This window comes from Anopheles merus, chromosome 2L (genome assembly GCF_017562075.2).
Source record: "Anopheles merus strain MAF chromosome 2L, AmerM5.1, whole genome shotgun sequence".
Lineage (NCBI taxonomy): Eukaryota > Metazoa > Arthropoda > Insecta > Diptera > Culicidae > Anopheles > Anopheles merus.
This window is the reverse complement of record NC_054083.1, coordinates 48365327-48379687: the sequence shown is the minus strand read 5'-3', so window position 1 is coordinate 48379687 and position 14361 is coordinate 48365327. Positions and strand designations below refer to the sequence as shown.

Sequence of the window (14361 nt, the reverse complement as noted above, 5' to 3'; positions counted from 1 at the left end):
ATAAATTCTGGTGCGGAAAGTTAACCATATTCATAACAAAAATATGACATGGATGGCATCACTGAATTCCCGTTCGCTGGACAGTTTCACTATCGGCCGCTAGATGACGCTAACACAGCAGATTCGAAGGTGGATTCGACAAATTCAAAAATATACGCTGTTCTTGGCATTTTTAGCCCAAAATGTAAATCAATTTATAAGCAATTTATAAAATTTCAATTCCTTTTACTATTAAACGTTATGAAATACTTACTGCAAAAAAAAAACAACAAAAAATAGTATCTAGACGTACCAACTCATTGAATGGTTTAATTTCAACCTGTTTTATTTGCATTTCGTCTCGTAATTCGTTTAAGGTTATGCGTGTTGTATGATGATAAGATAATTTCAGTATAGAGGTTTGAAAATATAGTTCTTCAATAAATACAGCAACTTTTTGGTCATCGATTGTGTTACTTGCCATCCTACCGCCTCTCTCATTCTCTCTGGTAAATTTTGAATAATTTTCTCACCCAACGGTCGCGTTTCCTAATCGCTAATCATTTCTTTTTTTTTTTTGAGCTTTGTTTTATGCTACGCCAAACAATATTAGAACCTAATTGTCAAACCCTTTGTTTAATCCGTTTCGCTTTCGTTTACGTTTCCGGAGCATGGCAGTAGTCGAATGAATAAATAGCACTTTACACGTATCATCAAATCGCTATCAATAGTATATCTCGGGTCATAATATTGATTATCGCGCTCGCTTACTGCTGTTTCTTAAATATTCTAATTAACCTAAAATATGTTAGCAAAACGGAAAAGGCCCAGAGTCTGCGGGTTATGTTTTGATTCGTAGAAAGTTTGAATTTTGCTCCTCTACTTTTACCGCTTAGTCGAATCGATCCTATCCATCTTTTTACGCTCGAAAACGAATGTGTTTTAATTTGAAAGTGCAGGCTTTCAAAAGCCAATACACAGTAATTCGCGTTCTATTGATGATATGTTGAACGGACAAACTACGAATACGTTCGAACGAATGGAATACATTTAAACCGATTTGCTGACACTTTACCACGCTAATGATGATGACACGAGCGTCCATTAACGCGTCCCACATACGCACTGTGCCAATCAAATCTAATGGGTTCCAATTAGGGGAAGCATGAATGAAAGAATACATTGAAAATGTATAATAAGCTTAAAGGTTATTTAGGGAACAAACGGAAGAGTTGTAGCTAAATACAAGGGAACATTTTCCAGCATCCCCTGCGTTTGCCTGTTTGCACTTACACCGATTCGATTGCACATTGTGTCGGCCATGAGAAGGGGGGAGGGGGGAGGGGTGTAGTAGTAGTAGTTGGTAACTTAATATAAAGAGCACCAATTTAATTACAAAAAATAAACAAACAAACGTATCCTACTGGTAGGTACAATAATGTTGCGATTGGTTTTTGGTGGAACGAAGTCAAACACATTGCTCGCTCCGATAACATCGCGTATCGTTAGTGATATCGACATATGGCAATGCACTCTCACACTCACAGACAGAGAATCTGCCTCCGGAGTGAAACGCAAAACCGCAATCGATTCGAGCGCAGTAAATTCAAATTAACGCAAGCCGATCTAATTAGTGCCTGCAGTTTATTAATGACGCAATTGCACTCTGGATGCAGCAGGCCTCCCGGATATGCGAGTTCAATTTCAAATATCTTTCGGCAAAGAGCCGTACTACGAATCTCTGCCAATTTGCGAATGGAATGTAGAATTATTGGTCGAACGAGTGTTTGGAGTGGTTACGGAAGCCAATGCAGCGTTAAGGCAATGATTACGCTCGAGTCGAATTTCTCGATATCAATTTTGCGCGTTGAGTGCTACTTGGAGAAAGGAAAGGTTAATTAATTTATTAAATTAACTAAATATTGCGAACAGTATGCAAAATCAACAAAATGAAATTAGAACTATGAACAAAGCATTGAATTTAATGTGCGAAACCATCATATCCCTTGCCAAGGAATGACAAAAGGAGATAAAACAAACACACAAAAAAGGGTGTAAATCTCAGTCGCCGAGGGAGTGCCAGGGACTTGCCGCTGGGTGACGTCCGCAAAACGGTTGATGGGCAGATGCGGTTAACCACAAATGCTGCACCGGATGATGCGTTTGACCAGTAACGAAAGTCCACAAAACCACCGCGGTTCGGCCTGCACCTGCACTCTCCCTTTTTGGTGTGTTTGGTGTGTGGTCAGCTTTTCAATCGAATTTTCAGTACCATTTTAGTATTACTGGCTCCCTATTCCCTTTTCAGGGAAGGATCGTGAGTGTGTGTGTGTGTGACTTTTCCCCTGTACTTTCATTTATTCATCATATTTAAATAGCTAATATTTATTAAATAATGCTGGAATGTTTGGTTGATTTGAGAGGAGCATAAAACAAAGATAAATATGACGCTGCTGCCCTTACTGATTCATTACTAATGCCAACGGTACACCCCATCCTATCCCACCGGTCCGACGGAAGGAATCTCAATGTCGCTTATGCTCTTGACCCGCCGATGCTGCGCATACTTTGGCAGTGTCGCATGACCGCTGTCCATCGGCGGTGCACTGACCCGATTGTTGGCGATGGTTGCTGCCGTTGCGGTGCCGCCCGGTCCAACCAGCATCGGGTCGATCGATCTTAACCCACCCGCCGGTCCGGTACCGTGCGGTATCGGTGGTGGGGCCGACGTTGGCGGTGGCAGATGATGGAAGAATGCCGGATGGGTCTGGAGCGATCCGACGGTGGCGTAGATGCCGCCCTCGCTGCTGCTGAACGATGGTGTCGGCGAGGTGGAGCTGTACACGCTGTTCTTGTCCGAGCCGGCACCGCTACCGCCGCCAGCACTGTTGCCGCCGCGTGGCTTGTAGTTCGAGCTCATCCGGAACGCTTTCGTTAGCGAACCCTGCGAATAGTTGAAGCGGACGTAATGCGAATGTTAGCAAAGGATAGTTTTGGGGTGGTGGTTGTTGGGCTAGGGGATTTTCTATTAAGCCAATGAGGTTTAGGTACTCTAGTTGAAATCGGGTATTGTTGAAAGTATCCTATCCTTTAAGGGATTGAAATAGTTGGTAGAACAAAACATTAAAAAAGAATCATGCCTAAATTAATTAGGATAGTTCATCAAAAAAATGTCCCAAAAAATCTCGTTTTATTACTTCTTCTTTTTTCTATCTAAAAATGCAAGACATTCCCATGCAGGTTTTCATAAATCTATTATTGGGTAATAAAATGAATCTAACTAATAAGACGGAACTAAATTAAATATCCGCAATGACGTGCAATCCTTCACTGAAATGCATCATCATGCCGCAATCAAAATTCGGACGAAAAGTTACAACTTGAGCTGCGGCGATAAGTTTGAGGCCAAACTTTTGGGGCCACAGGTTCATTTACGACAATTCAATTGAAGGTTTGAGCTCGCTCCACCAACGACGCTCAATGAGAGGGAAACCTTCGCCGGCTTGATTTCCTATTTCTGTTGTAACGAGCAAATAGCTCCTGCTCTCGCAATACAATTGAGCATCTTAAAAAACACCCCTGGAAAAAACTTTTCCTTCTGACCGACAGTGGAAGAAAAGGGGTGAGTAAATGCAAATTTAAAATCTTCTGAAAAGTTTCCTGAGCACCATTCATTCCCCGGCAGTACTGTACCTGTGATCCTTTCCAGGCGGCAAACTGTTGTATGTGTGTTTTTTGTATGGTATTTAGTTGTGACCGCCGGTGGTGTCCAAAGTGGGTCCAAAGAAAGGGGATGGAGAGTGTGATGGTAAAAGGGGAAGAGACATGCACAGAGACAGGCACAGGTCCGGGAGCAAGTATGCAGAGAACAAAAGATACCGAACGGGGTTTTTAGTATGGTTTGTGCGCGGTAGTGGTTGGAGATAGAAATTGTAGGATTGTTGTGTCATTGCTGTTAAGTGTTTCATCTACGGACAAGGCTACTGACAGACACTGTGAGTTTGCTAAGGAAGTGTAGGTTTGAGCTACGGGGAAGGAGGTTGCTTGAGGGAGGGTTTAAAAGATAAGAGAACACTTACTAAACATGCACAACCAAACATATCGAGAAGAAACTAACGAGACAGAAACAGAACGGAAAAAATAACATAAATCAATCTAAATTTATATCTAAAATGTAGATAAGAGTAGCTTTTACTGGCATTTTAATCATTTCAACTCATTCAAAGTCATTATCGATGTAATGTTCATGTCCTTGAAGGGGAAACACTGCGTAACACGATGAGTAATTCAAACGTTTGTTTATGGAAGGCCATAAAGTATCTTGTTTTCTTTCTCAGATAAGTTTTAGATATTACTGTTGGAAGAGTCTGAAGTGCTTGTTTGATATTACATTCTATCGTAATACCTCCACAATGTCCCTCTGTTTGGACAAAAAATACCCTCTTTTGAATTTTTCTATTAGTCGCTGTCGAGAGTCCTGAATTTGTGCTTCAATTCCACAACAAAGTTGCTGCAACATTGCTTCAAGCAGTCCTGTACAAGCCTTACATCAAAACAAATAAAACATTTCACACCATCGACCATGCCACCACCCTACCCCGTTTGTTGTCATCGTCCCGATGCGTCACCTCGTCGCTCCGCTTATCAATTAAACCTTGGAACTGTCGTTGCCACTTTTCACCGCTAAGGCACGGCACGAGAGTAAAATCACGTTCCTACCGATCCGAAGTGTTTACCGTCGGCATTTACAACATTTCCGAAGTGCTGCCCCTGCGCTGTGCACCTCACTATAACACAATGGCCTTGCCGTATCGTGTACAGTGCCGATAAAGCACCAGACTTCTACTGGCAAAACAACAAAAAAGGACATTTTAATGCCACGTGGCTTGCAGCACTCGTACCGAGAGGGGTGAAATACACAGTGTTATGTGTTTGTGTCTTGCTTTTTAACGAGACAGTTGCACGAAACTCTGGATAGGGTTTTCCTTCCCATAATCATATGCACCCAAATAGGGGGGAGTTTGGAGCGCAGAAGGTGCGACCGGAAGCTGGGCAGAGATAAGAGGGTGTGCGATCATAAAGCACGCAACTAGCCCGTGTGGCTCGATGCGCTGGATGCATTAAATTTAATTTAATAATGTTCACGCTTCGTTTGCGTCCGAGAGGCTTGGGAGTTGGCTGGAAGGAGAAGCAACGAGCCGGATCAAGATACTGGATACATCGTTTGTATTAAACTTAACCGCAACTGTGTCCTCGACCGGTAATGCGCATACGATGAACACGGCACATAATATGCTCTTGTGCTTGCATGGTTCACTATGGTCTCAGCGTTCTAGTTGTATCATCCACAAACCCCGCCACTCTTACGACCAATCGCAACCACAACACGACTGATATAGAGTGGACAAGGTGGTTTTATGGTATGGAAACAAACTCAACTCCACCGTAATGGGATGCAAATTATCTCCCCTCGGTCGGGCCCCGGTGGAAAGAAACATACCCATCGCGGAAGAAGCGACAAGCACGGAGCACGGAGAACAAAACGTCAAAAGGACATCGACACCGAACTGCCGACTTATTGTGCAAAATGGATTCGATTCTAGCTGATTGATTGGTTCCGCTTTTGATCTAATGAAGCTTCATTTCATGGCGTAACATCACGTTGCACACGAGGCGAATAAGAATCAGACGTGAAAAATGGTGTTCCAGCAACGGGAAGAAAGCCAATGAGAGGTATAGATGGTTGTTTTATAAGTGTTGTGCTTGACTTTAGCAGAGATCTTTTCCAAAGTGGTTGTCTTAAACGGAGTATTGAACGTGAACGATACTGAAGGTTATTTAAGACATCCACTTCTGAGCTGCTCTAAAGGGTAATAATGAACTTGCATCACGATAACAGGTGAAGTGATTAACTGTTTGATGTTGATGTGAATGTCCTGGCTAATCTGATCCCCGCTCACAATCCCGCACAAACCAACGTGCATGGCCCGCCCGTCTTGCACGTAACCACAGATAGAAACAGACAGAAACCGACACGTGTATAGGTTAGTAGAAGCCAATTGGGACAGACAATTCATGGTGTCCGACCCATTCCATCGTGGCCAGGATGCAGTGCCACCTACACATTCACCATAATCGACCTGCCAGACCCAGATCCAGAGTCGTTTGAACTGTGGAACCGTTGGTCTCTTTACTTGCCCCTTCCACGGTACCAAAACCATAGCAACCAATTGCATATGCATGCAGGTGCACAACCAACGTGCTTGGCTAGTGAGTTCCGGCAGTGGCAAAAGGGGTCGACGGATGGGCTAAGCACCACCAACCAGGCTCTGCGGATTGTGGTGGTCGTATTCAATGCATTCCGGACATCTGAACGATAGGCTCGGGCAGTTATCTTTAATGACACACGGACGCACCGGTTGGGTTGGGGTTTAAGATTATGTGACTAGTGGTTAGTATTTAAAGGCTATAGCTTGCACAGTAGAGGAGAGTACTCTTGGAGCTTCCTTTCAAAAGATGTTAGTAGTTTTGAATAGTATATAAATAGGAAAAGGAGTTCCATTGCATTGGTATGAAGGAATTTGAAGGTACAACTGATTTTTACATAATATCAACAGTTAATATCAACATTTGAACCAAAAACCAATTAAAACAACTTTGTCTTTATCGTCAAACATCGGACAAACAAAGCACTTTTATTGTTCTTTTCGTCTTCTTTCGTTTTATTTCGCAACAGTTGTTCAAAAGTTTCAAGGATATAAGGGATTAGATTAGAGTAGATTCGAACACGGGTTTGTTGTGTTGAAAGCATTAAGACTTTACCACGGGACCATGCGGTCGCCTCAGTATTTTCATCACTAATTGCTAGTTTTATTCGAAACTTATCAATAAGCATCATGTGTTGGATCGTGTGGTATACTCGTTTTGAAAACTCTTTAAAGTGAAATAGCATTTCTTATGTTACAATGTAGAAATAAGTGTGTTTCATGCCGATCACTTAATCATTTGCAATTTATAGCCTATTTAAAAAGGAATAAAATTTCTAACATTACTTTGCATGCTTGCCATCTTCTAGAACCAAACTGCAAATGACATTTTAACATGCACAGCTCACCTGCAACCGCGAGCCTTACCACGCGACCTCGTAATGCAAAAACGAGCAATAAAGCCGTTTTATTAGCCAGCAACAATGATTTTGTGCAGCGTTTTATGAATATGAAAAACGGCAAATCGAAAGAGAATAAAAAAAAAAAGTTCATCTAAAGCGTTTTTCTTCCGATCGTATGAGTTAGCACCTATTTTTATGCCCGTTCTAGCAACCAGTTTGCAGAAAGGGGAGAGTTCGGGGCAATCAGCTACATTGTAACTGGCTATGAGGTATGAGGTTGTGCTTTTATTTTTTGGTATGCAAAAGATTGGAACGTTAAGCGGAATAGTAAAAAGTAACACTCCGTTATTCCTTTTTATTGCACCCAATTATAATGATTGCCTGGGGTGACCGGGAATATAATGCGTTGGCACGCTGTTACGCTTACAGTATGGCAATTGTGGTCATAAAATGTAAAGGTAGATATGATGGTTTAGGGAAAACTGGAAATTTTGAAAAGAGTTTATGTAAAACAATCACAAGAGTAGCCGAATTGCAATGTAAATTGCTTGTAAACAATTGTCATTTGAACAGCATTATTCAACAGAAATGCATAAAACATTCAAAACATATACACGGAAAAATGGAACATCTCAACGAACATCTGGAGCAGAAGAGCTAGAGACTACTATTATTACTATGTTGTGCTCAACAAATGTATCATTCCCGGAATGCACTTTAATAAATGAATACACAAAAAGGACATCCATCGAACTTTGTGTGGGTACGTGTGTACAACATCAACACTAAACCTCGCTGCAGGCCAATTAAATGACTGCAACCATAGGTCCGGGTTTTAGACGGCCTAGTCGCACGACGGGATTAAATACATAAATCACTCGACCATAGCTGCACGCATCCTTGCAGCGCGTTGTGAAGTGTGCCGTCTGACCTACCGTCATCCAGAATTCAAGGATGGCACATGTGTGTAGGATAATTTTATTACGCTTGCCATGTTTGAGCCATGTTTGAAGGGGGTTTCACTGTCGAGTCGTAGATTATGATGTTTCATGCGAAGCACCAAAGGTCGATCGATATGTGTTGGAGGGTTTGGAGTTTTGGTGCCGGCTCATGTACGATGCTGGAAAATGCATCACCGTCCACGATGGCCACCGGATAGTATGTATGAGCAGTGGATGAGCATGATGAGGGTTTGATTGGAAAAGTTTTTTTCCGTGTGCATAAAAGAGACAGAGAGAGAGAGAGAGAGAGAGAGAGAGAGAGAGAGAGATAGAGAGAGTAACGGAAGTTATTGCCATCGAGTGGACCCTTTTCTGGGAATATGAGCTTTTTTTCCTCTTCCAAAATAGAGCCTTATCGATGATGCTACGAGAATTCCTAAAAACACCAAATTCCAACAAGAATTGTATATTTTTCGACTCGCAAAGTCTAATCATCAATGTCAAACTGCCACGATTTTTCCAGCAGCACGATGACAATACATTTCACAGATCAGCGAAACCAGTGGGACTTGTTACTAAACATCATTTCACTGCTGTCACTCCATCGGGGGAATTGTGTGACAGACGAGACCATTCTCACGCCCACCAACACTTCGGGACTTTTGATTTGACACAATCCAACCTAAAAAGGGCAAGTAGAGGAAGAGTGCTCATCCCAATTGTTTTTTGTTGAAGAAAAGCTTTCTGTGCTGTTTTTGCGTGTGTGTGTGTCACCATGTAAAGCCGCCCATCGCTCAACCGCCAAGATGGCATCCGTTTGCTGGCGGTGTATTATCTTCCCGTTCGATACGATCGATCGTTTGAATTGTGTTGAAAATGGTGGTTGCTTTTACTGAAAATTGCTTCCCTTTTCATCGCCAGAACCGCCAGCCGCCGCTCATCGGGTTGTCGGGTTGTTGTAATCGAGCAAATGGGTTTACACCTCCTTCGCTTGACGCTCTCCGTGTGCTGCTGCTGCTGCTCCTGTCGAGACAGGGGAGGCAGTTTGGAAGCTTTTTCGCCTCTACATTTTACAGTAGCACCGGGAACAAAGCAGGCCAAGATTTACAACAACTTTCGACAGCAATGCTCACGGCTCGGCTCAGCACGTGCCACTCCGGTTGCTCCGGAAAACGTGAGTTTTTCGGCCTCCAGTGTTTTTCTTTTTCGCTAGATCACTCACACAGCTTCTGTTTGAGTTCATTGAAAGCTTTACTTTATCAACTCACGCGTCCCTGCAGCATCCCCGGAACGCTAGCTCTTTGCTCTGTGTCCCGTGCATTTTGTATCATCATGTTCCGATTTCAGTTTCCCCACTTTCACAGGCGCTCTGTTTGAGGAGAGTGCGCCGAAAAGATCTTTTGATGTCTGTGCTTCGTTTCATCTGCTACAAATCAATCGATGTAGGGCAGGGAGTGTGTGCTTTGTGTGTGTGTTTGTTTTCTCTTATTTATTTAATGCTTGTTATTAAGCCTTTTTTTAGGGGGCGAATGTTTTATACATTTTCCAATATCTTTATGACGTCAAGCAAATAAATTTCAACGACTGTTGCCTTTCACTCCTATCATGAAGCTCTGTGACGCCCATCCAGCTCGCATTAAAACCCCCACTCCTTTTCAAGCAATTCAGCTACCGAATGACAACAGCGCTGAAGGCATCTTCCTTCCTTCCATTGTGTAGCATTTATTTCCTGCATCCTTATCGTACCGGGTACGCCTGCATTTGACACCGAATGCATACGCAAACGGTAGTGTAGAGTACAGTTGAACATGAACACCCATTGTGTGTGTTCCATTGCATTGGCAAACCCCACACCGATGGTGCAATCGATGATCACTGAAGGTGGGGGTTTTCCTTCGATACGGTGTCAGACCCTGGCTTCTGTCCCGTAGCTGCTGCAGAGAACGCTTTTATTCGAATGGGAAAAGCTACATCACGGCCATATGTTTCGTTCGGCCAAACCCCATTCGCACCTGTACGATACAGTACACAATCACGGTCGGTAAAGTAAATGGAAAACTGTGACAGTAGAGTGGGAAAAAAGCTCATCATCAACACATCGCAACGATTGTACCAGATTTTTCACCTGCGCTTTGGTATGGTTTTGAATGGTGCTGATGGAGCATATGTGTGGGCCTCGGTAGCAGTTTTTGTCGTGTGTAACGTTACGAGAGGAAAAAGAAGGCTTCTAATTAATTTTTAAACTTTTAGTAGGGGAAAAATCAATTTAGTTTTCTACTCTTGTTTTCGTCTAACATAAAAAGGATTATAAAAAAAAACAAACAAATGGCAACAGGGAATGGCAAATCTGTTCGAAAGGAAGGCTTTTCAATTGATGTTACATTGACAAGCCAGCAGTTTCGAGTGTATAAAACTCATCTAAAATAACAACTAAAAATAGTAAACAAGCTCTCCTTTTCCACTGCATCCTACTGCAGTGCATTGCACTTTTGTATTGCCCTGTTTGCTGTGTCCCATTTTCAGGCACAAAATCCAAAACCACCGCGCCTAACCAAACCACAGCATTGTGCCGCGAGAAACTCGTGCATTTTAGGAGCTTTGCTTATTATTTTGTTTCTGTTGTTTGTTCCCGGAGATGGGGACGGGCTTTAAAATGCACGTTTTGATATGAATTTACATGCCATGCTCGTGGAAGCGGCAATGCTCATGGCGTTCACGTCTAAAGCCTACCAATCGAGAGATGCCAAGCTGTGTGTGTGTGTGTGTTTGGGGAGGGGGGTTTGTGCACCGGGAAAAATTACGTACAGCTGGATGGGTTTGGCTTCGACTCGAGCAGGTGCGAAGAGGCATTCAGGCCTCTCGAACCAACCCCACTGGATGGAGCGAATTCCACCTTTCCCATTGCTGTGGTGAATATTTTAAGAAAAAGGTGTAGCTCATCTAAAATTTACATAGCCATGTCAAAACAAACAGCAAGTCACATAAATACAAATGCTGCAGAAATGTTATCTCTCTCCCCGGCGGTACCCCGGCGCGTACCCGTCGGTAAACACGTCTACCGGAAGTGCTCGTGGTGTTCCCGGGGATGTATGGGGATGCTAGCAGGGTCCAAAGTCAGCGAATGGGGCAACTGAGAGGTTTTAGCCAGGGAAGGTGTAGTTGTTGATCCGGTTCGCGCACACGAGAACCGGTGAATGTGAGTTGGATGGATGGCTTTCTCGCCATCCGTCTCTTAGCGAGGATGTTGTGTTGGCTGTTAGGGGGGAGGAAAAAAGCGAGAAAAAGGGCAAACATACGTTTTTGTGATGGCACGTTGGGGTGCCCATACACTGCAAGGGATATGGCACAGGACGACCCGTGTGCCTGTGACGGTAGATCAACGTTCGAATGCCGCACCCCAGCTAGAGTGACATGTGTGTATGTGTGCAGCACACTTGAGGAGGCAAGCCCACGTAGGGTCGGAAAGCGTCCCGGAAAGCGTCCCGTGGCGCCATTTAAAGACACTAAGTAATAGTGGAGTGCTCGTGCTTGTGCTCGTGGGCGGCACGGTTGGCGAAGTAGTTGTACGTAGTTGGAATCGTTGCCCTACGGAGCAGCGCAAAAGGAAACAAGCACGAGGTTCGCTTTGCAGGGGCAAAAAAAACGTAAGCACAAAAAAACACATCGACCCTCGTTTGTCGTGAATGGAAAAGGAATTTTCGATAATTTTTTTTTTCGCATGTTTTATTTTGCCCAAGCATCATCTTGAAAGGGAATTATGAATTTTACAACAACAAAAAAAAGCACGAGTTTCACGGGACACGGGGAGATCTTTTACAGGATTGTATGAGCTGCTATTTGCATATCTCATGCACGCGTATCAACGCCCGCTTTGGGTTACGACATATTCAGAATCAGTTTGAGCCGTAACGTCAAGCTTGCTGCTTTGGGAAGAAGGTAACATGGTATGTCTAACGAAGGCAACCTTCATGTACAAATGGAATGGAAACGTTGTTCGGTGTTTTAATTTCAACTTTATAGACTTAAACTACGGTCCGTTCTCGATATACGCAGTTGATGGATTCAGAAGATATCAGCGCAGCTCATATCCGGTGTAGGATTTATATAGAAATTTAGCCATTTTATCAGTTTTCAATTATGTTATAACTTTGGGGAAAAGGGTGATTTGTTATAAATTTGACGATTAAAGTGTCGAATTAATGAGGTCCAAACATGTTCCAAATCTAAATCCGCGTTACTGCGGACCGGACTGTACTGTCACCAACACATTTTAGGAACCGTATGAAGAATGTGAAGATCTTTCTCGTTCATACTAGTTCAGTCTCAAGGAAGTCGATACATTATTTTTGTGATGGAGATATGGTAATCAGTAGTGTTAGTTTGTTCTTGACGTCGTTCATTAAGATGCTTATATCCAGGCTTTTCGTAGCCTTTCGGATAAGTTGTAAACTGATGAACTTAGGGCTACATGTCCCTTTTCCCTACGCACAAGCAACGATTTTTGTTCCCCAAGTATGTCAATTGATACTATTCATGTGCACTAGACTTTAGAATTCAAAGTCAATCGATATTTATCTTCTTTTAGATGTATATACACCGTTTTTTTTTAAGTTCCCGGAGCAACCTACCTGAAATCTCTTGTTTCTCGTTACTTGCAAAGTTCATTCAAGGTAAGCTTTCGTTCAAGGGAAACCGTTTTCCACATTGTATGGCTACAAATAACTTCCTCCATTAAATGAAGGTGATCATTAAAAACGCTATCATCTTGCAATCGATGCACTCAAAAGCTTCCAAAAGTTTTCTCAGCATTCAACTACAGAGTGCCAGCCGGTTCGATTCCTACCAACTTTTGCCTCACAAGTGGAGCTCAATTCAACAAGTCATCATTTTTGCACACACACACACCATCACCTAGCACAAAACAAACAAGCAGGAACTTCCATAGCCATGTCTCCTGCTGAGTAATAAAATACATAAAGCCCCTAGAAGGAAATGGTAAACACTTGACGAAATACTTTGTAACGTTTGCTATCACTCAACTTGGCAAACGGTTCCAGACACCAGTAAGGAAGCCACCGACAAGAGTGCTGGAAGCTTTCAACTGTTGCACATGCACGGTGGTACGATTTTTTTGCCTTCTATCTCTCTCCTCCAGTTATGCGATTGATCCACATTCCGCGAACCGTAGTAGCAGGAGGAGCAGCAGATCCTTTCCATAGCACCACTGCCTTGGGATGGCGCAATTGCACAATCCTTACTCCGAATTTGACTCCCCCGGAATCACGTCGGTAGGCTCCTCGTCCGGTCCTGCCAGCCGAGCGTACCCGTGGTTTAGGTTCATCCGCTCGTAGTATCTCTGAAAACGTAGTCATCAGCAAATAAGGTAAAAAGCAGCACAAGTAGCAGCAGCAGCAATGCCGCACATTATCGTGTGTCAAGAAGGTTTTTGCGGGAGCGGTGGTCCTTTCATTTTAGTGGAATTATTTTGCAGCTTTGCGGGGATGATGAGTGAGGTGAGGGCAGGGCGTAATTTGCTCGTTTTTTGGGATGGATTAGCTTGATGGATTGGACCGCTGTGCAGTTGGGAGGGAAATGTTAGCCCAGCCCGGCCAAATGTATCTCGCCATCCAAGGTCTTTGGGAAGTGCACAGTGCCAGCGGCTGGATTGTTAAAGGGTTGATGAGTGTTGACGTTTTGTAGGGCGTAAAATAAGCGTTACTTTGAACGTTTGAAACGTCTTCCGACGAGGTTAAGTTTGACAGCTGTAAGATGAGCTTTTTTATGTACAACAAAGTTTTGTACACACCTATGGAGGGCCAAACTTTAGTGTAACACGTGACATTGATTTGTCTTGCCAACGGGGTGTTGCCTGTAATAAAATTGGCTGACACATGGTTTGACACACTGCGTCCTGGGTGTGCAGGTTTGTGCCGCTGTGTGGTGGAATTCAATTTTTCTCGCATAAATCGTACCACGCCGGCCCTTGCTGGAAAGTCCTCAGTACCTTTGTCGAGAGGACGTCTTGTTCGCTGCGAAAGCTGAGATTCCCCGCACGGCTGCAACGTTATGCTTGAGCGTGCATGAAGAACGTACGGCGTTGTTTTTCCTTCCGTTCCATTCCGACACTCCTTCCACTTCGGAAAGCAGAAAAGGGGTAGGAGAAAATGCGCAGGAAAAAAAAGCAGGTCGTCGTCGTCGTCGTCATTTCCCGGGCTTCAGCAGTAATCCTTTTTCCTCTGGAACGGAAACGGGACACGAGAGGGGTATGTACGTAGCTGGGCGGGCCGCTTTCATGAATACCGATTTATGGTGCAAAGTTAAGCTGCTTTCCAG

General features: G+C 43.5%; 1 protein-coding gene across 13 annotated transcripts in view; it reads right to left on the bottom strand.

Annotated features, from left to right (window-relative positions):
• Window positions 1-296: 296 nt before the first annotated feature.
• Window positions 297-14361, bottom strand: part of LOC121594546 (kazrin) — a 69462-nt gene continuing 55397 nt past the window's right edge. For 8 of the 13 annotated variants that reach the window (XM_041917923.1, XM_041917922.1, XM_041917928.1 and 5 more), the window contains 3 exons: window positions 4059-4091; window positions 3673-3696; window positions 297-2923 (listed from right to left, as the gene is read on the bottom strand). In XM_041917923.1, coding sequence (XP_041773857.1) covers window positions 2477-2923; window positions 3673-3696; window positions 4059-4091 — 504 coding nt within the window. In that variant the 3' untranslated portion in view covers window positions 297-2476. The other 5 variants (XM_041917929.1, XM_041917936.1, XM_041917930.1 and 2 more) reach the window with 4 other exon arrangements.